The 27,607-nt window shown below is 41.4% G+C and overlaps 1 protein-coding gene across 1 annotated transcript in view; it reads left to right on the forward strand.

Annotated features, from left to right (window-relative positions):
- The window catches only part of LOC140480731 (patched domain-containing protein 3-like), a 46,298-nt gene extending 34,410 nt beyond the window's left edge, over positions 1-11,888 (forward strand). The window contains exons 2-5 of the mRNA XM_072576014.1: positions 1,343-2,123; positions 6,926-7,047; positions 7,154-7,299; positions 9,416-11,888. Coding sequence (XP_072432115.1) covers positions 1,395-2,123; positions 6,926-7,047; positions 7,154-7,299; positions 9,416-11,052 — 2,634 coding nt within the window. The 5' untranslated portion in view covers positions 1,343-1,394 and the 3' untranslated portion in view covers positions 11,053-11,888. The remainder of the gene's footprint in view (positions 1-1,342; positions 2,124-6,925; positions 7,048-7,153; positions 7,300-9,415) is intronic.
- Positions 11,889-27,607: the final 15,719 nt, after the last annotated feature.

Consider the following 27,607-nt stretch of genomic DNA (forward strand, 5'->3'; position numbering starts at 1 on the left):
TCCAAACAGAATGGGGGTGTTTACAATCATTGATCTTTAAAATGCCACAAAGAGGTGCAGAAAATAATCAAGGCGGCCAATAGAATGCTGGCCTTGAAATCTAGAGGACTGGTATTTAAGAATGCAGACGTTATCTGGCAGCTTTATAAAGCCCTGGTTAGACTCCAGTTGGAAAACAGTCAGTTCTGCTATAATGCTTGTTTCTTCAATGTAAATTGGCTATAACGTGATTGAAAAATTTAGACCATTTACAGAGCGCAAACTTTCTTTACCTGTATTGGTGATTCTGGTCTCCATTAGTTTAAAAGGTGCTGCTATTAAGTAATTTTCTAATAACGCAGGTCGTATGGGAATGGAACTATTGTGTTATATCAGAACCAACTGCACAGTAAACAGATCTGGGCACCACACCTTAGGAAGGATAAACTGGCCTTTGAGAGAGTACAAGGTAGTTTTACAAGACTGATACCTGGACTTCAGAGGTTAAGTTATGAGGAGAGATTATACAAATTTAAGTCTGTTTTCTCTAGAATTTAGACGGTTAAGGGATGATCAAACTCTTAAAAATAATAACAAGAAAGAACGGGTTAGAAAAAGATAAACTATTTCCACTGGTTGGAGATTCTAGAACTGCTGGGCATAGTCTAAAACGTAGGGCCAGATCGTTCAGGAGAGATCTTAGGAAGCATTTGTATACACACATGGTAGCAGTTTGCAACTTTCTTCCAAAAAAGAAGTTGATGCTAGATCAGTTAGTAATTTTAAAATCTGAAATGGATAACTTTTTGTTCAGCATTAAGCAATATTGGCCAAAGGCAGATGTATGGGGTTAGGCCACAGATTTACCAGGATGTTATTGAATGTGGGAACGGGCCTGAGTGCTGAATGACTTACTCCTGTTCTTATGTTCTGGAGCTTTGAGACTGTATGCACCTCCTATGATATAGCATCTTAAATTTATGCTAAACCTAGCCGCCATTCCACTTCCTCCTTAAGATCTTTCTTTAGACACTCCTTCTTTGACAATGTTTTGATCCCAATGTAGTTTGGTGTTATGTTTTGGTAGGTGAATTATGTGAAGCTTCTTAGGAGAATTACCTACATTAATAATGCTATATAAATGCAAGTTGTTGTTGATGCACTTCAATGTCAACGCTTTATTTGTTCTTTACTCTTTTTACCAAATTGGACCCAGTCATGGGTGGACAGACTGCTGAATAATCTCTCAATACAAACATTTCTAATTTGAATCACAACTTGTACTGGACAGGTTTTATGTATTATCCATAACCCATTTTGTTAAAATCAGTTTTTAATCATTGTTTCTGTCTTTGTCTTTCAGAATAATGAATTTGTTGAATTGAAAACCTTGGAACCCCAGTTCTGTTCTTATCATGGCTTGGTATCAGACGGATTGTATTGAAAAACCTCTTTGTAGAGCCTTCAGAAAACTGGGAACTTGTGTTGGTCAGAACCCTTGGCAGTTCTTGTTGATTCCTCTGTTTGTTTCTGGAGGATTAGGGGCAGGATTTTGTTTCTTTGCTGAAAATGAAAGCAATAACATAGAGGATCAATTCACACCCATTAATGGACCAGCAAAGTCAGTGAGAGAATTTATTAAAGAGCATTTTCCAACCAATGATTCTCAATTTTTCTCCAGACAGAGACTTTATACAGAGGGGACATTTGCTTCGTTGATTGCTGTTTCAAAAGATGGCAACATTCTGACAAAAGTAGCATTTGAAGAGATTCTATTGCTTGATAAAAAAATCAAAGACTTTCAATTTATTGACAATGGCACAGCCTACAATTATTATAATCTTTGTGCAAGAACAGCAAACACTTGTTTCTCAAATGCAGTCTTAGCTTTGCTACACTATGATCCTCACCTGGTTGAAAGTACAAATATTTCTTACCCAATAGCAAATCATGCTTTTATTGCTAGTACAGTGGGTGGTGTTGAATTAGATGAAAATGGAACTATTATAAAAATGGCAAAAGCTTTAAAGTTACATTATCCTTTAAGAGAAGATGATGAAGCATATAAGAGACTCAGTTTGCTGTGGATTGAAAAGTTTCTTAGTGAATTCCCAATGGACCTTACATATTCATCTCGCATTGAGGTAAGGATTTAAAGTACGCAGGTTATCACTTGGAGAATTCCCTCTCTTGTCCCAGTAGAATTTGACCTTGCAGCATGATCCGAATAGATGTCAAAGCCTGGATGGCCAATCCATAATTCATGTGATAATAGCCAGATTTTTGAGAGATCAGTCCTTATTTCAGTTGTATCTGCAAGTTCCTATTGCTAGGGAAACATATGATGCCTCTTTATGATGTCTTTGTAAGCTATAGTGCCTTACACCTTTAAGGGATACATCAAAGCACTGCACATGCTGTATTATTACAGTACAGTCTTTGTTGTGTTAGTAAATAGCATACTTGACAAAGTAATCCACCATGCAAAGCAATTTCTCAAATCATGAGGGCAGGGTAAATAGACAAGGTCTTTTCCCTGGGGTTGGGGAATCCAGAGGGTGTAGATTTAGGGTGAGGGGAAAAATTCAAAAAGGACCTGGGGGGCTACCTTTTCCTGCCAAGGGTGTTGCGTGTTTGGAATGAGTTCCTAGACGAAGTGATATAGGCTGGTGGAATTACAACATTTTAAAAGGCAACTGGATGGGTAAATGAATAGGAAGGGTTTAGAGGGATATGGGCCAAGTGCTGGCAAATAGGATTAGATTATCTGGTCAGTATAGATGATTTGGACCAAGACTTTATGACTCTTAGCTTCACTGCAAGTGGTCAGTCAACCCAATCTATTTGTATGATAAACCTGCCATCCCAGGAATCAGTCTGGCACACGTTCACTGCATTATTCCTGTCAATTATACTTTCCTTCAGTAAGGAAACTAAAACTGCATGCAGTACATTAGGTGTGGTCTCACCAAGGCCCTATGCAGTTGCAGTGAGACTTCATTGCTCTTGTACTCAAACCCTCTTGCAATGAAGGCCAGTGTAACATTTGCTTTCCTAACTGCTTGTGGGTTATCTGCATGCTTGCTTTCAATTAGTGATGTGCAAGGTCACCCATGTCCCTTTGAGCATCAAAATCTACCACTTACATAGTACTCTGTTTTCATTGTTTTTCCTACCAACATAGACAACTTCATGTATTTGCCCACTCACTCAATATAACTAAATTATTTTACAGCCTCTTCACTTTCTCCTCACCATTCTTGTTTCCTCTTATTTCTGTTTGGTCAGCAAACCTGGACATGCTACATTTGATTCCCTCATCCAAATTATTGGTACAGTAGATATGGTGAATTGCTGGGCCTCATGCAGTGAACCTGTGTGACTTCACTAATTGATACATTCTGCTCTGGAAAACACCCACTTATTGCTACTTTCTGTTTCCCGTTTGCTAACCAATTCTTAATCCATGCCAGTACTTTAACTCCAATTGCGTGTGCTTTAGTTTTGCATACAAACCTTGAATGTCGGTTCTCAAAGTTTTCTGATTATCCAAATGCACCACATCATTCGTCCTTGATCATCTATTCTACTAGTTATGCCCTGAAAGAAAAACCACTCCGGTCAGTTTGTCAAACATGAAAAGATTTACAAGGATGCTGCCAGGGTTGGAGGATTTGAGCTATAGGGAGAGGCTGAACAGGCTGGGGCTGTTTTTCCTGGAGCGTCAGAGGCTGAGGGGTGACCTTGTAGAGGTTTACAAAATTGAGGGGCATGGATAGGATAAATAGACAAAGTCTTTTCCCTGGGGGCGGGGAGTCCAGAACTAGAGGGCATAGGTTTAGGGTGAGAGGGGAACGATATAAAAGAGACCTAAGGGGCAACCTTTTCACGCAGAGGGTGGTATGTGTATGGAATGAGCTGCCAGAGGAAGTGGTGGAGGCTGATACAATTGCAACATTTAAAAGGCATTTGGATGGGTACATGAATAGGAAGGGTTTGGAGGGATATGGGCTGGATGATGGCAACTGGGACTAGATTGGGTTGGGATATCTGGTCGGCATGGACGGGTTGGACCGAAGGGTCTGTTTCCATGCTGTACATCTTTATGTCTATGTCTATGAATTTCCCTATCATCAGTTGATGTTGAACTCATAGCATCACAGAATTGTTGTGGTGTAGAAGGAAGCCATTCAGCTCCTCATGTCAGCATTAGCTTGGAGTATTTTAACTTTGTGCTAATCTCCTGCCTTTTCCCCAAACCTCTGCATGTTGTATTTATTTAAACAGAAAACAATTCCCTCAATTGAACTTGATTCCTTCAGACTTCCTGGCAGTGCACTCCCTACCTTAATTACTTGCTGAGCGAAAACATTTTTTAGCACCTCATTTTTTTTTGTGCAAAACACCATAAAACTATGCTCTCTGGTTCTTGATCTGCAAAAGTGGGAGCAACTTCTCCCGGTCCATTCTTTCTAGATTCTTGATTTTGAAAACTTCTCTCAAGTCTCCTGTTAGCCTTCTCCTCTCAAAGGAAAATAATGCAAGTTTCTTCATTATTCAAACCTTCCCCATAACTGAAGTGTGTCATCCCTGGAAATTTTCTCATAAACCTTTTCTGCATTCTGGCATTCACAGCCTTTAAGTAATCATATTGAAATTTTCCAAGTGTCCTGTTATCACATTCTTTATCATAGACTCAAGTTGATAAAGCACAAAATAGTCTATAATTTGCTGTTTTCTTCCTCCCACTGTATTTAAATTGGAGGGTGGCAAATGTAACCCCACTATCTGTGGGACTGTTCCACAAACTGCAGAATATGTGAAGGTGATAACCAACTCATCCACTACCTCTACAATCATTTTCTGCATGAAATGATCCCATTCCCTCTCTGTTCTGCACATTCATGAGATGGTCAGATGATGATTTAAGACTGATATTATCCACAGAGCTTTCTGCCTTGCAGCTGTACCATTATGATGCCATTTGTTGCTCAAGCTCTGAAACCCAAAATGGAGGATGTTCATAGAGTGAGGTTCTTCAGTCCATAGACCTATCTGTGTTAATTCTACTTGCAACACCTGGCCCATCGCCTTGAATGTTATGGCATTTCAAGTTCTCATCCATGTACTTTTTAAAGGCCATGAGGTTTACCATCTCCACTGCTCCCTCCCTGGCAGTGCATTCCAGATTCGATCCAGCCTCTGGGTGAAAAATCCTTTCCCTCAGATACCCTCTCAATCTCGTCCTTCATCTTAAAATTATTCCCCTCATTATTGAACCTTCTACTAAGGGGGACAGGTACTTCCTATCCACCCTATCTATTCCCTATATATCTTATGTGCCTCAATTTGGTTACTCCTCTACCTTCTCAGCTTTGAAGAGAAGTTAGATAGGCTTGGGTTTTTTTTTAGAACAGAAATGCTCCAACCCAATGTAACATCCTGGTGATTCTTCTCTGCACCCCCTTCAGTGCAATCCTATCCTTTCTATAGTATGGCAGCCAGGACTGCAAACTGTACTACAACTATGGCCTAAACAAACTTTCATTCCAATATAACCTCCTTGCTCTGATAATCTATGCCATGACTGATAAGAAGACATTTGGGACGCTTGCCTTTAACTCTCCTATTAACCTATCCAGCCGCCTTCAGGGATCTGTGGACAAGCACCCTAAGATCCCTCTGTTCGTCCGATCTTCCTAGTGTCCTAGGTTTCATTGAATACTTCTTTATATTGTTATTTCTTCTAAAATGCATCACCTCATTCTTTTCAGAATTGAATTCTATCTGGCTCATCTGACCAACATATCCAAGTCTTCCTGTATGCTAAGACTTTCTTACTCGGTATTAACTACCTGGCCAATCTACCTCTCATTTGCATCCCTCCTACATTTTCATCTATATCGTTTATAAATGCCATGAACAATAAGGAACCCAGCACTGATTCCTGTGTTACTTCACTACACACCAGCTTCCAGTCACACAAACAGCCTTCTACCACCACCCTCTGTCTTCTACCATTAAGCCAGTTTTGGATTCATCTTGCCAAGTTATCTTGGATCCTGTGTGCTTTTACCTCATTTAGAGTCTCCCATGTTGGACCTCATCAAAGGCTTTGCTGAAATCTGTGTAAACAACTTCAATTGTGTGACCCTCATCTATGCACCTGATTTGAGTTTCTCAAGGCGGCAATCAGATTTGTTAGGAATGACTTCCCTCTGACAAGGGAAGCCTGTCTGACTACTCCTGATCAAAACCTTGCCTCTATAAGTAGCAATGTGGAGCTTGAATACTAGCCCATGCTATCTGGGACAACTCCCATATCTGTGCTGCAAATTCTATGCAAAATATATAGATTTGTTAAAAATGGTTTCCAAAATTGTTGAAAATTATGAATTAATAATTATTAATTACTAATCATGCCATAATACTACAGATGTCAGGAGATAATGGACTGTACATCACTTGGAAACTGAATATGGTCTATTAGGCTGTAGAGCCGGATTTATGAGCAACACTCATTTTACCAGTAAATATGAATAGTGTTTGAAGTTAATTGGCGCTTTGTCCTCCAATAGGCTCTCTTTTGTGCCAAATGCTCAGTTCTTCTGTCATTTGGTTTTTTCCATGCCCTTTCTGACTGCCCAATTCCAGGCACACACGACAGCAGTAAGATCAATGCATGCATTGACTCTGATCCTCGACAACTTTAGGACTCACTTGTAAACATTCCGGTATCACAGATACAATATGTAAATGCCCATCATATTCAGTATATTAAACATAATGTTGGATTCAAGTCATTGAATACACTGAATGGTTTCCTTTTTGTGTTGGAAGATTGCATGAATGGACAAAGGAATCTTTTCAATTGTTGTTGTACATTCATAAGGATGTTGTTACTTGTTCATAGTGTGTAAATAACATCTATTTTAACTACTTCCAGGTTTCACATTTTACTTCCATCTCAAGGCAAGAAGAATTTGAGAAAACTTCCAAAAGAATCATTCCTCTTTTTTCTGTAACATATTTGCTATCAATATCCTTTTCCATCTTGTCTTGTATGAGGTAAAGTTAATTTGTTTGGAACTTGGTGCATATGTTTGTTTCCATAAATACTTAATAGAAATGTAAAAGCTGGTTACTTTACTGAAGATATGTTGCTTATTTTCAGGCTTGATTGTGTGAAAAATAAGATCTGGGTTGCTGCTATGGGAGTTATATCAGCTGGATTAGCTGTGCTTACTGGCTTTGGATTGCTACTCTTTTGTGGAATGTCATTTGCCATCAATACTGCAAATGCACCCTTTCTGATTCTAGGTCAGTATCATCTCAACAACATGTGAATTATCATTGTTTGTTAGGTAGGCTTCTCCATAAACTTTGTTCTGGTAGGTTTCAAAGATATTTTTGGGAAGAATAAATTGGTAGTACTGTACATTGCAACCTGACAGCATTCTGTTCATTGCTTGTGACTAAAACCCATTATACAAAAGATACATGGCAGCAACATCAGTACTTGGCTATAACTTAGCATGCATATAATCTCCACTTATAGATGAACTTGGCAAATAACCTTTAGGTTATCTTTAATTAATCTTTAGCACACAGTATTTATGTCAACTAGCATAGCTGTTATACTTATTCATACTACATAAACCCCAGGCTTATTCACAAATGTTTCTCTCTTTCTAATATCCAACCCAAAGAAACAAAGCCATCAACTCTAACACATCAATTATATAGTCCTATCAGTGTCATTAGTATCAATGATAACTGTATTTCTCCCTCCCACTCACATTCCTCTCCAGCCCTAAAAGTATTTCCTTAATTCTGGCACTGCACAGACAATACAGCTTTCACGTATCTCTCTGGTGCAAAGAACTGAATCTATTCTAATTATCATGTCCCCAATGATTACTATATTTCTATTTCATCACCCCCATTGAAACGACTTTCTGTCAAATGGTGTTACGGTCAGTTTTCTCTTGCTTACTGCAATCTCTACAATTGTCAGCACAGCTTGCAAGAAGCTCATAATTGGTGGACAGTTCTGTGGACCAAGGCTCCGTGAATGCAATCCCCCAAGTCCCCATACCTGCCTAATTTTCAGTCATATCTTCAATGCAAATTTATATTGCATAGTGTATGGATGTAACTGCCTCCTGGCTCAAGTGTTCAGTAACCTGATGTGCCACAATATCTGCATTTCCCTGCACTCATATCACATTACCACCACTTGGCTCACAGTAAGTAGGCAAAAGTGAGTACCGTAGATGCTGGAAACCAGAGTTTAGATCAGAGTGGAGCAGGAAATCAATGTTTCGGGCAAAAGCCCTTCAAAAGTGGGCCTCTTGAGTTGTGCCTTTTATCCTCTCCTCTTTATTTCTCACTCTGGATAGCTTACTTCTTGGAATAAACCTTAAAACATCCCTGTTCTCCTTTGAAGTGAATTCTCACTTTGCACCAAAGTCCCAGTTTCACTCACTTAGCCTTTGTCTCAGGTGAAGTCACCAGTCACATTAACCATGCTCTTTATTAACCATGATTTCTGTTTAGCCATCAGGCGTAGTGGTATATAACGTTAGGTATTAAACTGCTGTACTTAAAGAGCACAGTTCTCCTGGTGGACTATTAGAAAGGACAGATGCATAATTATCATGAATCTAGTTTGAGCAGCTGGAAAGATCCCCATTCCTGGCTTTTCCTCCAGACCTTGTGAAAGGCAAGAAGGTAGATGCATTTCTGTCACAAGACTACAACAGGATAAAATCTCTTCAAAATAATTCTAAAATTATGGATCCATTTCTACATGCTTTAAAAATGTGGAGGCAAGTTTTCATATTCAGTACAGTGTAATAAATACCTTCAATATATTTTATTCCTAATGGAATATTGCTGGGGTATACATGGAAATTTTGTGAATGGATTATCTGTTCACTGGTATTAGTAATAAGCAAAGGTGTGATGTAGCACTTCTAAAGAACAAGAGATGTTGCAATCTTTAATTATGTATAAGTTGATTCAGTCTTCCTCTTTTATCACTGTTACCTTCTAATTAGCAAACCATGCACCAACACTCAGTACTAGTGCTCAATGTAACTTTCACAAAGTGTTCTACGTTCAAGTATACATCATGAACGCAAAAAGAAAAAATTTTTATTTTCTCATCAGCTGTGGGCGTGTTTGACTGGTTCTGCATTTATTGCACTTCCTAGTTGCCCTTGAGTAGGTGGTGATGAATTGTTGTAGCAATCCCATTGGTTTGGGTAGACCAAAATGACAATAGGAAGGGAATTTCAGAATTTTGATCTAGTAACAGAATAAATGGCAACATATTTCCAAGTATGGATAGTAAATGATTTAGACGGGAATTTGAAAATGTAAAAGCTGAACAAATTGACAGACTTATTTTACATTACACTTGAATCTGCAGGTATTGGCGTGGATGATATGTTTATTATGCTCGCCAGTTGGCAAAAGACAAAAGTACATAATAGAATTGAAGATCGTCTGGCAGAGACTTATGCTGAAGCAGCTGTTTCTATTACAATCACCACTCTAACTGATGTTTTGGCCTTTTATATTGGCATTATGACACCTTTTCGATCTGTGCAGTCATTCTGTGTTTACACAGGCACAACTGTTCTATTGTGCTTCATTTACAACGTTACATTTTTTGGAGCTGTCCTTGCATTGAATGGGAAAAGAGAAGCCAGTAATAAGCATTGGTTGACATTCAGAAAGGTTGAAGAAGATCATAAACCAGGAGAATCCAAATTCCATGGATTATGTTGTGTAGGTGGGACATACGATCAGGACTTGGGTACAGAATCAGAGCTCAAAGTTTATTTTTTCTTTAAGAAATATTATGGACCATTCCTTACAAATCGATGGACCAAGGCAATTGTGGTGCTCCTGTATGTTGGATATTTAACTGGCAGTATTTATGGCTGTTTACACATCAAAGAAGGAATTGATCTCAGGAATCTGGCTTTTGATGATTCATATTTGATTAAGTTCTATGATGACGAAAGTAATTTTTTCTCAAAATATGGACCACGAGTCATGGTTACTGTTACTGAACCTGTGAAATATTGGGATTCCAGTGTTCAAGATGAAATTGAAACCTGCATGAGCAGATTGGAAAACAACTCGTATGTAGATCCTGAACTGTCCGAGTCTTGGCTTCGTGTGTACATTGACTATAATAAAAAGATGTCAATAGGTATAAGGGAGAAGAGTACATTCATTGGAAATTTACCTAAATTGTTTAAGTTTGTCTCTTCATTTCAACAAGATATTGAGCTGTCAGAAGATAATATGAGTATTACAGCTTCACGATTTTTCATTCAAATTGTGAATGCCAGTGATCCGTTTGATCAAAAAAACATGTTGATTGAATTAAGAAACTTGACAAATGAGTGTAGGATCCCTTTACTTGTGTATCATCCAGCATTCATCTATTTTGATCAATTTCTTGTGATAGTGACCAATACAGTCCAGAATGTAATTATAGCAGCTATTGCTATGTTGGTCATTTCTTTACTATTAGTACCTAATCCAGTTTGTTCTTTATGGGTAACATTTGCTATTGCATCTGTTTTAGTGGGTGTGGCTGGCTTTATGGCTTTCTGGGGTGTCAACTTGGATTCCATATCTATGATTAATCTGGTCGTTTGTATTGGATTTTCTGTGGATTTTACAGCTCATATTACATATGCATTTGTTTCAAATGATAAAACAAATGCCAATGAGCGAGCCATTGATGTGCTATACGCCCTTGGCTATCCCATTCTACAGGGGGCTCTTTCAACTATTCTGGGTGTTGCAGTGTTGTCTATTGCAGGTAGTTACATATTTAGGACATTTTTTAAGATCATGTTTCTTGTTATATTTTTTGGTGCTGTTCATGGTATTGTATTTATGCCAGTGTTTTTGACATTTTTACAAGCTTGTGGCAAACAGCATAATGGTGCCTCAAATGGACAAAGTAGTAATGCCCACAGCTACCGGCATGTTCATCATAGCATAGTAAATGGAGATGCTTCCTGTGAACTGACAGAAAAATAATAACAGTTGCTGTTATGAGACCAAAGAGATATGTAGCAACTTTATTAACTTGCCATGCACTATCCAACATAAGCATTTTTCTTCCATTCCCATCAATTTGAAATCAAGAGCAATAACATCCCCTATTACACTTTGGTGTTTCCTAAGGACAACGGAGCTCTTCAATTTCGACAGGATTAGTTTCCTCTTACAGACCTGAAAAGCAATAATTCGTTAATACTTAAAAGAATATTTCTTGATTGATAATATTTTCAATGCTTTCATCTCAACATTCCCTCTGTGTCAATTCTTTCAATTAGCCATTCACCTTGGTTCCTTAGTCAAATTTTTCTCTTCCAGGACTTAGAAATAAATATAAATATTGTTATAGTGAACATTATATATAATGCTCTCAAATCAAAAGGTTGTTCATAGTAAAGCAAGTATGAATTATGACAAACTGTGTCTCCACCACTGTTGTTATCAAGCTGGTTGTGACATCCAGCACTGGATGAGTAGAAATTACCTGTAATTGACTATTTGGAAAATTACAATGATTGTTTTCAGTTATCCTTCCAACTCCATTCTCTCAGAATTGACTTTAAACCAATTTGTTTGCAAACTTGCCATCACCTTCAAATCCACAAAGGGATTTGGATCATATATTCAAGCCCTCAACAAGACTGCCATTTTCCATGTCCATAACATTGTCCAACTTTGCATCTACCACTGAAACCCACATTTTATCATAGAGTCGCCACAGTGTGGAAAATTGGCCTAACAAGTCCACACCGACCCTCCAAACAGTATCCCATTCCCCCTATTCTACTACCCTACATTTCTCCTGACTAATGCACCTGCCCTAGACATCCCTGAACACTATAGGCACTTAGGCATGGCCAGTTTACCCAGCCTGCACAGTTTTAGGCTTTTGGAGGAAACTGGAGCACCTGGAAGAAACCCAAGCAGACATGGATAGAATGTGCAAAGTCCTCACAGACAGTTGCCCGAGGCTGGAATTGAACTAGGTCCCTGGCACTTTGAGGCAGCAGTGCTTATGCCTGAGCCACCATGCCACCCCAATTTATGGCTCTGTTACCTCTAGAATTAACTCTTTTGCACATCTGGTTGATATCCAACAGTCTGTTAATTTGAGATAATCTAAATTCCTCTGCTCCTCTGTCTTAATTCACAGGAAATCTTTTCCCCCTTTGATCCTTGTGTTCACTGATGTAGATTGGATACTGGTCAAGCAACTCCTTAGTTTCTAAATTCTCATCCTTACATTCAATACCCTCTGTAATGCTTCCAAAAGCATTACAATTTTCTCCAGAATGACAAACCTACAAGATATTTGTGTTCATCTAGTTGTGGCATCTTGAATGTTCCTGACATTAGTCTGTCTACCATTGGTAACCAAGCCTTTAACTGCCTAGGCTCAAAGCTTAGAAATTCCTTTGAAGCCCTTTTCCAACTCTCCTGTATTTTCCTCCTTTACTCCTTCAAACCTAACTCATTTGGTCATCTAACATAATGTCTTTTGTGGATCTGTGCCATATTTTATCATGATTTTGAAGTGCCAGTGTTGGACTGGGGTGGACTAAGTTTGAAAATCACACAACACCAGCTTATAGTCTAACAGGTTTATTTGGAAGCACTAGCTTTTGAGGCACTGCCTCTTTATCAGGTGGTCGTGCTTCCTGATAAAATATCACAATCACCTGACGAAGAGGCAGTGCCTCGGAAGCTAGTGCTTCCAAATAAACCTGTTAGACTATAACCTGGTATTGTGATATTTTATTATGGTTTTGTAAAATACCCTGGGGTGTTTTATTGTGTTGAAGGTATTATGTAAATATAAATTGTTGTTATGGTTGTATTCAGTCATCGGATACCAGTTGCACTTTGCAAAAGTCCAAGTGTAGAAACCCTGAGGCTGTGAAAAGGTACATTTTAAAGGCTACATCTTTCTTTACTGTTGATTCAAAGGAGGGAGCCTCTTGGGAACTTGAACAGTAAATTCTGTTGAAGCTTTTTGTCTTGAACTCATTAGGACAGAAGCTCAAAATTACCAAATACAAAAGCGATTAACAATTTATACTGCATGAGAAAAGGTGCTGGATAATATTGGCTAAAAGACCTGGAATGTATTATGAATATAATTTAAATTTACCAGTTGGGCTTGCAATGCCATTGGCTTACATGATGAAGTGATGGCTTAGTGGTAGCATTGCTGGACTATTAATCCAGAGATCCCAGGTAATGATCCGGACATGTGGGTTTGAATCCTGCCACGGCAGATAATAAAGTCATGAAACCAATGTTGATGTTAGGAAAAACCCATTTGCTTCACGGATGTTCTTTAGGGAAGGAAACTGCCATCCTTACCTAGTCTTATCTACATGTAACTCCATACCCACAGCAATGTAGTTGACTCTTAATTGCCCTTTGGGCCATTAGGATGCAATCTGTGCAGTCGCAGAAGCATCTGAAATTGAATATATTTTTGCAATTGCTTTTATATGGTGTATCAAATTAATCTGTAACAAACTGTGTCCTGCATTGAATATAACATGTTTTTCTTGTCTTTTGATATATCCATGTCTACAATGACTGTGCCTAATAAGATGAACTACATTATTAACATGTTATTGTCACAAGAAGAGATTGTGGTGTGATACTACTGTCATAATCAAATATTGTCTGAAAGCATCTTATTCAAATAAAGAGCATGGCTTCACTGCAGTTATACTCAATAAATTGTATTTGTACTCTTGCATCTAGCACTACCACCACATAGGCTTCTATACGCTTCTGGTAATATGGAGACCAAAAATATTTACATCACTTAAATATGATTAACTTAAATTTTGGACTAATTTATGTAATTTTTCAATTCTATGCTTTTTAAAAAACCTGTTATCAGTGTATGTCATTAATTTTAATGATTTGTGTACCTGAACTTCGAGATCCTTTTGTTTCTCAACATGTCTTCTGCAAGTAATATGCAAGCATATCCTTCTTTCCACCAAAAAAATTTCTTAAAAATCTGGGTTGAAGTTTATTTACTGATTACATGCACGTGTGGCAAGATTATTGATATCTTCCTGTGTTTTGTTGTAATCCTCTTCTATTTCCACAAATGGTGTAACTGGCAAATTTTCAAATTGTATTTATGCTTGAACAAAATCATGTGATGGTCATTGTACAAATAAGAGATTCTTGAATGTGTTGAATTAAATGATTGTATTTCAAAACACAGTTGTTTTGCAAGGAACTTTTAAATCCTCCATGAAATTCCTTATCAGAAACCTTGTTACGACACTGCAGTGAACCACTCTGTTTTTTTAATCAAACACCCAGAAAAGCTCATTGCATAATCTCTTAAAATACGAGTGACAAGAGAACTCCAAATTCCACGATTTAAAGAAAATAATATCAAATTTTTTAATTTTAAAAGTGAACATTAAATAACAAGCATTCACAACTCTAAGCCCCTGTCTCTTAACTGCTAATTAGCATATATACTAAGTATGTGAAAATAGACAAGTCCTCTGGGCTGGATGGGATGTATCCTAGCATCCTCTGGGAAGCAAGGGAAGAGATTGCGGAGCCTTTGGCATTGATCTTCAAATCATCATTGTCTACAAGAATAGTGCCTGAGCTGCCAAGTTCATACTGGTGGCAAAATAGTATGGCAACAGGAAGACATCAGATTCCCCAACCAACTCATCTGCCTATCATTTGCCAGTCCTCTCACTTCCCAAATAGGCAGTGACACTTCATTCCATCATATTTAACTACCTTGGGTATTTTATTTTACAATATAATCTAGAGGGGTAATACGAATTGTGCAGTTAAGGTTGTTTTGAAGTTGAAGGCATGTACTGTACCTTTAAGAGTGAGTGAATGTTATTTTGAACTGAGAGATTACAAGCACCTGTGTATATGAGTAGATAGCAGTCTCACAGTGTACTGGAAAATTGAAAATATGTAATGTTTGGCTGTGAAATGGATACTGGATTAGTGGTGCTGGAAGAGCACAGCAGTTCAGGCAGCATCCAACGAGCAGCGAAATCGACGTTTCGGGCAAAAGCCCTTCATCAGGATATCTGAGTTGGTTGCTGTTTTGACAGCAATTTGAATTTAACCAATCAGTTTAAATTATGCCCTAGGATACTAAAACCCAACTGAGTTTGAATTTATTGTTTTTCCAACATCAAATCAATGAGACAATCTAATGATGGGAAGATAAAAAGACAGGAATTTTGAAAATTGAAGAGAAAGCAACTGTCATCAAGAGTGACCCAATACATTAGGAAACACTCTCTATCAAAGGTATCTGTTCATATGAAACATATTTGCAGTAAAGAGAAAGATAACAACCCGGGGAGATCTTCAGCCAGAAGAAACAGAAACTGATGGTGACAGCAGCCATGTGGATTTGAAATTAAGTTGATGTAATTTTAATAAGTGTCTTATTGGAATAGCATATTATTATCAGGTTGGAGGCAGAGACCGTAGATACTTGTGAATAGGTCACATTTTCAAGAATTTTTAAAGCTGAAATTAAGGGGTCAACTAAAACACAAGGTATTCTTTTCAAGGGGATGAAATTCATGCTTGGTATGAATCAAAAAATGGACAAACAAAAGCCAAATCTCTCTATAAAATAATAAATAACAAAAGGGAAAATAATTATGGTGATTATTGAATATTTATCAGCAAAATAGCTGCCTCCATTCTGCCTGCTATGGTAGAATGGCACTGCCTTACCGTATTCCAGCTCCAAGTACTGTAAAGTGCATGTAGGTCTACACATACTGTAATACAGTAATTCTGAAAATCTGGAGTGGAGTGTGATACCTGGCGGATTGGAAGACCCAGAATGGACGGTACGGCCATCAGACTGGAAAGCCTGAGTGGAGTGCAATGGGCCGATGCACTGACTCATAAATGTTAATATGTTATCTGTGAAGCACTAAGGTCGACTTATACACAAGATACATGGAAAATACAAGATTTTTTGGACAAAAATATGACGTATAGATGAGATCGACCTATACATGAGTATAGAACTAGGAACATAGAACATTACAGTGCAGTACAGGCCCTTCGGCCCGCGATGTGCACCGCCCTGTCATACTAATCTGAAGCCCATCCCACATACACTATTCCATGTATGTCCATATGCCTGTCCAATGACGACTTAAATGCACTTAAACTTGGCGAATCTACTACCGTTGCAGGCAAAGCATCCCATATCCTTACTACTCTCTGAGTAAAGAAACTACCGCTGACATCTGTCTTATACCTATCTCCCCTCACTTTAAAGTTGTGTCCCCTCATGTTTGCTGTCCCCATACTTGGAAAAAGGCTCTCCCTGTTCATCCTATCTAACACTCTGATTATCTTGTACGTTTCTATTAAGTCACCTCTCAACCTTCTTCTCTCTAACGAGAACAGCCTCAAGGCCCTCAGCCTTTCCTCGTAAGACATTCCTTCCATACCAGGCAAAATCCTAGTAAATCTCCTCTGCACCCTTTCCAAAGCTTCCACATCCTTCTTATAAGGCGGCACGGTGGGCGGCACGGTGGCACAGTGGTTAGCACTGCTGCCTCACAGTGCCAGAGACCCGGGTTCAATTCCCGCCTCAGGCGACTGACTGTGTGGAGTTTGCACGTTCTCCCCGTGTCTGCGTGGGTTTCCTCCGGGTGCTCCGGTTTCCTCCCACAGTCCAAAGATGTGCAGGTCAGGTGAATTGGCCATGCTAATTTGCCCATAGTGTTAGGTAAGAGGTAGATGTAGGGGTATGGGTGGGTTGCACTTCTGCGGGGCGGTGTGGACTTGTTGGGCCGAAGGGCCTGTTTCCACACTGTAAGTAATCTAATCTAATCTAATCTAAAATAATGTGGTGACCAGAACTGTACACAATACCCCTAGTGTGGCCGTACCAGAGCTGCAGCATAATCTCCTGGTTCTGGAACTCAATCCCTCTATTAATAAAGGCCAAAACACTGCATGCCTTCTTAACAACCCTGTTAATCTGAGTGGCAACTTTCAGGGATCTGTGTACATCTCCTCCAGACTGTTGCTGGTGCTTTGCTGACTGACTCTTGTTTCCCCCAACATAACTCATCTGCCATTGAGGACACATATAATTGAGGTAACCTTTATGTGGCATACTGAACAATGACCACAATTAGCAGTGACACTCTGAACTGCCATCACATTGATTTAATTTGGCAGCTCTTTAGGATTGGGCCATCATTCCTATTTGGACTCTTAATTAGCCACGTAATTGACAATATGCTGCCCCAGGTCCTGTCATCCACTGTGGAGAGGTCACATTCCACCTTTGCCTTATGGGAAGAAAGCAAAGTAGTTGGTAACACTCATTCTGATTCTTGTTAATAAATCTGTGCTAGTTTAGATTTATTAACCCACTTTGCTCATTAATTGTTTCCTCTATCATGAGGTCAGAATTAGGGATATTTGCTGTTGATTACAACTGGCAACTCTGGAGATTCTGATGCAATCCATGACTGCATGCTGCAAGATCTACAATATCCAGACAGATATGAGGCAAGGAACAAGCACACCATTCAAATAGCAAGCAATGGCCATTTCCAACAAGAGAAAGAATCCAATCAAGCTGCCTGGAAGTTCAGTGGCAACATCATTGTTGAATGTCTTATTACCAACACCCTGATAGTTACCACTAACCAGACTGGACAAACCATAAAAAATATGAATGATATGGGTCATAACTCCACTGCACAAAATATGCAATGTACACTTCCACAGAATGTTGATGTGTGATTAAACAGAAATTTAAGTGCAACACTTTTACCCGTGGACCATGGTGGACACTTTTACACCTTGACCATGCTGGAGGGGATTGGCTGAAGAGTGGGTTTCACCTTCTGAAACTCTTGGAAGCTGTTGTTAAGTTATTCTATCTTTCCAAGTCAGATTTATTTTCCGCACAGTTGTCTTCACCTGCTTCAGCCATAAAGCATCTCTCCTTTGAGGAGTTTATGCTTTAAGTATTGCTATCTACTTACGATATTGGCCCTCTGGTGAAATATACAGCCTATCTGTACTATGTTTGGACACAAATCATTTATAATAGCAAGTAGCATGATGCTGGCATGCTGCCTTTTCAGTGAGTGTGTTAATTGTGCAATTATGCAATTGTGCAATTGATTCTCATATCGGTTTCTGAGGGCAATTAAATTTATGCTTCTAGTTTTTCTAAAAGCAATTTATTATGTGCCTTGACTCAAAACTTCATGATCACAATAACTGAGTAATGTGTAAGAATTTGCAGATCTGGCACCATACCCATCTAAAAATGTTACATTTCCCTGAAATTTAACTTCCTTGTATGTAACAGATTACAGCAGTTTCAAATATATTTTCCGCTTCATAATGAAGAAAGTGCTGTTAATGTAAGCATAATCATTTATGGAATAGTTTGTAGATAGTATAGCAATAGATGACCCCATAAAATCTGTTTCTCTGACATTTATTAACTTACTCCTGAGATTATTTGTAGTACAAGTGACATGATAAAACATTGCATAATTTTCAATGTAAATTTTTGTTCTTATTTATTATTTTGACTTCTAACAATTTCCAAACTTTTTCCTTTAAGAATCCTCCCACCTCCATCACCCACTGTCTCTGTGACCACTACAATTTGTTCAATGCCTCTGTCATGAGAAACTGATTGAGAATAATGATGAGTAAAGTACAGAAGGGAGACAGATGGTTTGGTGATGCGGTGCAATGAGAACAACTTCTATCCCATCTTCAGCAAAACTAAAGAACTGATCATTGACTTTAGGAAGAAAGGAGAAGAAGACACCCCCATCTACATCAACAGAACTGAGGTTGAGAGGGTGGAAAGTATCAAGTTCCTCGGAGTGACGATAACCGACAACCTGTCCTGGTATTCCAATGGTCAAGAAGGCATAACAATGCCTCTTCTTCGTCTGATGGTTCAGGAAATTCGGGTATTCCATAAGCACCCTCACCAACCTTTACAGATACACAATTGAAAGCATACTGTCCAAGTTCATAACGTCTTTGTACAGCAATTGCTCTGCCCAGGGTCGCAAGAAACTACAGATGGTGGTGTGCACGGCCCAGACCATTACAGGAGACAACCTTTTATCCATGGACTCCATTGACATGGCTCACTGTTATGGAAAGGCTGAAAACATCAAAAACATTTTGCACATTGGTAATGATCTCTTAGAATCTTTTCCATTAGGCAGATGATACGGAAGCTTGATCACATGTCCCAGTAGATTCAAAGACAGTTATTAGAGCATTGAAGGGACTCTTTAGCCTCAAATAATGCTGATCTTGCTAATATTGCTCTTTCTTGTACACCCTGTACAATGTTACCTGTATGTCTCCATCTAAATCTTTTGTTCTGTATATCCTTGCTTACTATGATCTGTCTGTACTGCTCATAAACAAAGCTTTTCACTGTACTTCAGTACAAGTGACAATAAATAAAATCAATTAAGTATTATTGCATGTTCATTGGTTGCACACATTAATGGGGACTTCAATAGCATGAAAGCCCAGCACTATTTAAAGTCAGCTTGTAGCTCTTAAAGGGAAGCATAATAATATCACTGGACTAGTAGTGCAGAACCCCATGCTAATGTTTTATGGAAATTGATTCATGGAAGTGGTGAAATTTGAGTTCCACTAAATCTGGAATTAAAAATTGGTCTTAAAGCTAACCTCGTTTCTATGATTTTAATGGTAACCATGCAACCATTGTTGGATGTCACAAAAAAACCTAGTTCATTAATATCTTTTGGAGACAGGAATTCTGCTGTAATCTGGTTTTGCATACATGTGATTAAAGATGTACAACAATGTGGTTGACTCTGAACTGCCTTCCGAAATGGGTCTAGCAAACTACTTAGCTGTATCATACCACAATACCGTCTAAAGAACAGAATGACTCTACTTGGACCACCTACTCTCAACCTAATCACTGGAAATAACATTAAACACTGTCCTTACAAGACTTCCCTACCATCAAGTAGGGTCCAATTTGTACCATTCCTGAGTGGCTCTGTGCCACACACACTGTCCAGTGGAGATTAACTATCGTATTCATACTGAGAATACTCTCCTTAGTGTTGTGTAGTATTACCACTATGCTAAATGGACACTTTGACTTGATCTAGCAACTCAAACTGGGCATACATGCAGTGTTGACTATCAGCAACAAAACTGTATTCAACTATAATCTGTAACATCAGGGCAAAGCATATCTCCAAGTGTATTACTCCAATTCTCAAGCTGGAAGATCAACCTGTTAATGAAGAATGCAAGAGGGCAGGGCAGAAACAGCATAAAGCATATCAAAAAATGAGGTGTCACCCTCATGAAGCTACAACACAAGACTACCTGCATGGCAAGTATCTCACCCTCAACGAGGGGATAGTTCAGCACTTTATTGCAAAATGCAAAGCTGAATCATTTACATCTATCTTCAGCAAGAAATGCTGAGCAGACGATTCATCTAAGTCTCCTTCTGAGTTCATCACAGATACATTTCAATCAATTTGGTTCACTCTATATGATATCAAGGAATGGCTGAAGTTAGTGGACACTGCAAAGGCTATTGTCCTTGACAACATTCTGGCAATTGTTCTGAAGACTTGTGCTCCAGAACTAGTGCCAACCACTAGCCAAACTGTTCCAGTACAACTACCAACACTAGCACAATCCAGCCAATGTGGATAATTGTGGATAAATCTAAACTGGACAAGTTTTGTTCTTCATGTCTTTGATCATCAGCAAAGTGATAGAAATTGCCATCAACAGTACTCTCAAACAGTATTAACAAAGGAGTAACCTGCAGACTCAAGCTCAGATTGAGTTTAGAAGCACACTAACCTCAACACCTCATTACAGCCTTGGTGCAATTAAAAAACAAAAAAACTGAACTCCAGAGTTATGGTGAAAGCGACTGCCCATGACATTACGGCTGGATTTGATTGGAAGTGGCATTAAGAAGCCCTAGCAAAACAGGAGTCGGTGGGCTTCAGGGAATATTCTAGCGCAAAGGATAATGGCTGTGTTTGTTGGAAGTCGATCATCGCGCTCCAGGGCATCAGTGCAGGTCAGAAACTAGGAACTTTGTGGCAACTGGTGATCCCCACACAGAGTAGGATTGGCAAGGGTGTCCACTTCCATCAGAATACCCTGCAATTCATATGCTCCACTTACCACATTTTCTAATGATAAAACCAGTTGTAGGTTTGTTTGAAGTCCAGTTGGGCTTCAACTAGTAAGCAATTTTGCATGGCCACATCGTTAATCCCACAAACCAAATAGTTTCTCAGCATCTCATTAATGGTTAAACCAAAGTCACATGTTTCTGCCAGTCATCTTAACCTAATCAAAAATCCCAAAGGTTTTAATATCTGGTGGATCAGAGAAAGTTAGGCTCCTAATAACCAAAAAAAGCAGCAGGTCCACAATCTGTCAGGGGAATTACTTGTTGCTGTTCATCTGCTCCAGTCATTTGCTTAGAGAAAATAACACATTCTTTCCACATAATGGACCCAGTCTTCAATGACAGAAGCAAATGAATCAAACTTCCCAAATAATGGTATGGTGCCAGGAATGCTCAACCTAACTCACAGATGACTGTTCCAAGCAAATTTCTTCAAGAGCGAGCTTTTCTCTCTGCCACTGAAATAACTCCACTGAGGCCAGTATCCCATCACCAATTCATCCTTTATTTACATGTGGAGAGACCTTGACAATGATCCAGCTCCCTCAGACCCAGTTCTCAGAGTGAACAGGATGTCTGACACACCTCTACTTATCTGTCAGCCAGATTAACAGCCCCAATCAGGGAACTCATTGAGGTCCACCTGGCTGACCTCATTACAATCACGACCACTTCAGTTTAGGAAGTCTAGTCAGTTTGGATGGGTTGGGCTGAAGGCTCTGTTTCCTAGCTGTGTAATGCTATGTTTCTATCACACAACCATTTGATGAAGGAGCGGCTCTCCAAAAGCTAGTGTGTTTCCAATTAAACCTGTTGGACGATAACCTGGTGTAACTTGATTTTTAACTTTGTACAGCTGAAAATGTGTTGCTGGAAAAGCGCAGCAGGTCAGGCAGCATCCAAGGAACAGGAGAATCGATGTTTCGGGCATCAGCCCTTCTTCAGGAATGAGGAAAGTGTGTCCAGCAGGCAAGGTAAAAGGTAGGGAGGAGGGACTTGGGGGAGAGGCGTTAGGAATGCGATAGGTGGAGGGAGGTCAAGGTGAGGGTGATAGGCTGGAGTGGGGTGAGGGCGGAGAGGTCAGGAAGAACATTGCAGGTTAGGAAGGCGGTGCTGAGTTCGAGGGATTTGACTGAGACAAGGTGGGCGGAGGGGAAATGAGGAAACTGGAGAAATCTGAGTTCATCCCTTGTGGTTGGAGGGTTCCCAGGCGGAAGATGAGGCGCTCTTCCTCCAACCGTCGTGTTGCCATGGTCTAGCGATGGAGGAGTCCAAGGACCTGCATGTCCTTGGTGGAGTGGGAGGGGGAGTTGAAGTGTTGGGCTATGGGGTGGTTGGGTTGGTTGGTCTGGGTGTCCCAGAGGTGTTCTCTGAAACGTTCCGCAAGTAGGCGGCCTGTCTCCCCAATATAGAGGAGGCCACATCGGGTGCAGCGGATGCAATAGATGATGTGTGTGGAGGTGCAGGTGAATTTGTGGCGGATATGGAAGTGTCCCTTGGGGCCTTGGAGGGAAGTAAGGGAGGAGGTGTGGGCGCAAGTTTTGCATTTCTTGCGGTTGCAGGGGAAGGTGCCGGGAGTGGAGGTTGGGTTGGTGGGGGTTGTGGACCTGACGAGGGAGTCACGGAGGGAGTGGTCTTTTCGGAATGCTGATAGGGGAGGGGAGGGAAATATGTCCCTGGTGGTGGGGTCCGTTTGGAGGTGGTGGAAATGACGGCGGATGATACGCTGGACATGGAGGTTGGTGGGGTGGTAGGTGAGGACCAGTGGGGATCTGTCCTGGTGGCGGTTGGAGGGGCAGGGCTCAAGGGCGGAGGAGCGGGAAGTGGAAGAGATGTGGTGGAGAGCATCGTCGAATACGTCTGTGGGGAAATTGCGGTCCTTGAAGAAGGAGGCCACCTGGGTGGTACGGTTTTGGAACTGATCCTCCTGGGAGCAGATGCGGCAGAGACGAAGGAATTGGGAATATGGGATGGTGTTTTTACAGGGGCAGGGTGGGAGGAGGTGTAGTCTAGGTAGCTGTGGGAGTCGGTCGGTTTATAGTAAATGTCGGTGTCGATTCGGTCACCCGAGATAGAAATGGAGAGGTCTAGGAAGGGGAGGGAGGAGTCTGAGACAGTCCAGGTGATTTTGAGGTCGGGGTGGAAAGTGTTGGTAAAGTGGATGAACTGTTCAACCTCATCGTGGGAGCACGAGGCAGCGCCGATACAGTCATCGATGTAGTGGAGGAAAAGGTGGGGGGTGGTGCCAGAGTAGCTGCGGAAGATGGACTGGTGGGGCAGGAGCAAGCTGAGACAATGGGTTGACTGGGGCAGTCAGGTTTGTGGATTTTGGGCAGGAGGTAGAAACGGGCGGTGTGGGGTTGTGGGACTATGAGGTTGGAGGCGGTGGATGGGAGATCCCCTGAGGTGATGAGGTTCTGGATGGTCTGGGAGATGATGGTTTGGTGGTGGGACGTGGGGTCATGGTCAAGGGGGCAGTAGGAGGAGGTGTCTGCTAGCTGGCGTTTAGCCTCAGCGGTGTGAAGGTCAGTGCGCCAAACTACCACCGTGCCTCCCTTGTCTGCTGGTTCGATGGTGAGGTTGGGTTTGGAACGGAGGGAGTGGACCCCGGTCCCCAACGCCTTATCTTCACCATGGGCATCCAGTCCCTGTACACCTCCATTCGCCATCACGAAGGACTCAAAGCCCTCCGCTTCTTCCTTTCCCGCCGTACCAACCAGTACCCTTCCACTGACACCCTCCTTCGACTGACTGAACTGGTCCTCACCCTGAACAACTTCTCTTTCCAATCCTCCCACTTCCTCCAAACCAAAGAAGTAGCCATGGGCACCCACACGGGCCCTAGCTATGCCTGCCTCTTCGCAGGATATGTGGAACAGTCCATCTTCCGCAGCTACACTGGCCCCACCCCCCACCATTTCCTCCGCTACATTGATGACTGTATCGGCGCTGCCTCGTGCTCTCACGAGGAGGTTGAACAGTTCATCCACTTTACCAACACTTTCCACCCCGACCTCAAATTCACCTGGACTGTCTCAGACTCCTCCCTCCCCTTCCTAGACCTTTCCATTTCCATCTCGGTTGACCGAATCAACACGGATATTTACTATAAACCGACCGACTCCCACAGCTACCTAGACTACACATCATCCCACCATGCCCCCTGTACAAACGCCATCCCTTTTTCCCAATTCTTTCGTCTCCGCCGCATTTGCTCCCAGGAGGACCCGTTCCAAAACCGTACCACCCAGATGGCCTCTTTCTTCAAGGACCGCAATTTCCCCACAGACGTATTCGACGATGCTCTCCACCGCATCTCTTCCACTTCCCACTCCTCTGCCCTTGAGTCCCACCCCTCCAACCGCCACCAAGACAGAACCCCACTGGTCCTCACCTACCACCCCACCAACCTCCATGTCCAGCGTATCATCCGCCGTCATTTCCGCCACCACCACCAGGGACATATTTCCCTCCCCTCCCCTATCAGCATTCCGAAAAGACCACTCCCTCCGTGACTCCCTCGTCAGGTCCACACCCCCCACCAACCCAACCTCCACTCCCGGCACCTTCCCCTGCAACCGCAAGAAATGCAAAACTTGTGCCCACACCTCCTCCCTTACCTCCCTCCAAGGCCCCAAGGGACATTTCCATATCCGCCACAAATTCACCTGCACCTTCACACACATCATCTATCGCATCTGCTGCACCCGATGTGGCCTCCTCTATACTGGGGAGACAGGCCGCCTACTTGCGGAACGTTTCAGAGAACACCTCTGGGACACCCAGACCAACCAACCCAACCACCCCGTAGCCCAACACTTCAACTCCCCCTCCCACTCCACCAAGGACATGCAGGTCCTTTGGACTCCTCCATCGCCAGACCATGCAACACGACGGTTGGAGGAAGAGCGCCTCATCTTCCGCCTGGGAACCCTCCAACCACAAGGGATGAACTCAGATTTCTCCAGTTTCCTCATTTCCCCTCCGCCCACCTTGTCTCAGTCAAATCCCTCGAACTCAGCACCACCTTCCTAACCTGCAATCTTCTTCCTGACCTCTCCGCCCACACCCCACTCCGGCCTATCACCCTCACCTTGACCTCCCTCCACCTATCGCATTCCTAACGCCCTTCCCCCAAGTCCCTCCTCCCTACATTTTATCTTAGCCTGCTGGACACACTTTCCTCATTCCTGAAGAAGGGCTGATGCCCGAAACGTCGATTCTCCTGTTCCTTGGATGCTGCCTGACCTGCTGCGCTTTTCCAGCAACACATTTTCAGCTCTGATCTCCAGCATCTGCAGTCCTCACTTTCTCCATTTACCTTTGTACACCCCAGTCCAACATCAGCATCTCCAAATCATGTTTCTATCATAGCACTGATGAAAGGTTGTTCTGATAACATCTTGGAAGACCTTATTGGTTATTCAGAGATGAATTGACAGCCCAAATGGTAAATTGTCCTAAGGAAATAGAATTATTATCTTTAAGGAATTGAAAGAAAAGATGCTAAAACATATTTATGCAAGAATTGAGTCACGTCTAAAGAAGAAAATGTCTCCAGGCCAAGCTTTTTTTTAAATTTACTTGTGGGATATGGGTGCCACTGGCTGGCCAGCATTTTTTGCCGATCCCTACTTGCCCTTGAGAAGGGAGTGGTAAGCTACCTTCTTACACGGCTGCAGTCCATGTCCTGTAGGTTGACGCACAATGCCATTAGGAAGGTATTTCCCGGATTTTGACACAATGACACTGAAGGTGTGGTGGTATATTTCCAAGTCAGTATGGTGAAAGGTTTGGGGGGAATTTTCAGGTCCCATGAATCAGCTACCCTTGTTCTTTTGGATGGAACTGGTTGTGGGTTTGGAAGGTGCTGTCTAAAGTTCTTTGATGAATTTCTACAGTGCAGCTTATAGATGATACACCCTGCAGCATTGGGATGGAATGGATACTTCTGCATGTGGTGCCAATGAATCTACTTTGACTTAGATGGTGTCAAGCTTCTTGAGGATTGTTGGAGCTGCTCCCAACCAGGCAAATGGGGACTATTCCATCTTATTCCTGTCTTATGCCTTATAGATGATGGATAAGCTTGGGGGAGTCAGGAGGTGAGTTGCTCGCTGCAGTGTTCCCAGCCTCTGACCTGCTCTTGCAATCAGTGCATTTCTGTGGCAACTGGAATTTCTGATTAATGGAACCCCCAGGATGTTGATCGTGGAGATTTAGTGATGGTAACACCATGGAATATCAAAGAGTGCTGGTTGGATTGTATCTTATTGGAAATAGTCATTGCCTGGCATTTGTGTGGCACCAATGTTACTTGCTACTTGTCAGCTCAAGCCTGAATATTGTCCAGAACGTTTGGACATTTGGACACATAATGCTTCAGTGTGTAAGCAGTTGCAGATGGTGCTGAATATTGTGCAATCATTGGCGAACATCTCCACTTCTGACGTTATGATGGAGGGAAGGTCATTGATGAAGCAGCGAAAGATTATTCCATCCATGATACTCTCCTGAGGAACTCCTGCAGAGATGTCCTGGAGCTGAGATGGCTGACCTCCAATAACCACAATCATCATCCGATATGCCAGCTATGACTCCAGATAGCAGAGAGTTTCCCCCAATTCCCATGGATTCCAGTTTTGCCAGGACACCTTGATGTCACACTCGGTCGAATGTGGCCATGATATCAAGGGCTGCCACTTATATCTCATCTTTGGAATTCAGCTTTTTTGTCCGTGTTTGAACCAAGCCTGTTATGAAGTCAGGAGCTGAGTGGCATTAGCATAACCCAAACTGGCCGTCAGTGAGCAGGTAAATAACAAAATCAAGAATCACATCAACCTGTGCAGTGCCTCTAACAAGTACTAAGCTTAGCAACGAGAGAGCCACTGATTACACACGACATCTCAGGTAGACCATGGAACAAGCTGGGAGTGAAAGTGTTCACACTTGCAGGGACTGATAAATTGTCACAATTGACTACTATTCTGAAAATTACTTATTAGCTAAATCTGTGAATGTCATAGAATTGTGCTGTGTAAATGGCTGATAAGATGACGTGAAAGTGGTGAACAGCAAAATCAAGCTAAAACTGAGGCTAAGTTTTATTTAAAAAAGAGCTACGCCTCTTTCCGGAGTGATGTAGGCAAGTGTTAATGAGTTAATTGATCAAACCTACAAGTCTATTAATATTGTATGAAACCAATTTACTCTCATGCCAAGCCACAAATCTGTTTTAAGAGAAATGAGCAAGGCTACAGAAAATCCTTACAAACCCTGATTCCTAGCGCTGTG

The sequence above is a fragment of the Chiloscyllium punctatum genome, chromosome 8 (assembly GCF_047496795.1).
Source record: "Chiloscyllium punctatum isolate Juve2018m chromosome 8, sChiPun1.3, whole genome shotgun sequence".
Classification (NCBI taxonomy): Eukaryota; Metazoa; Chordata; class Chondrichthyes; order Orectolobiformes; family Hemiscylliidae; genus Chiloscyllium; species Chiloscyllium punctatum.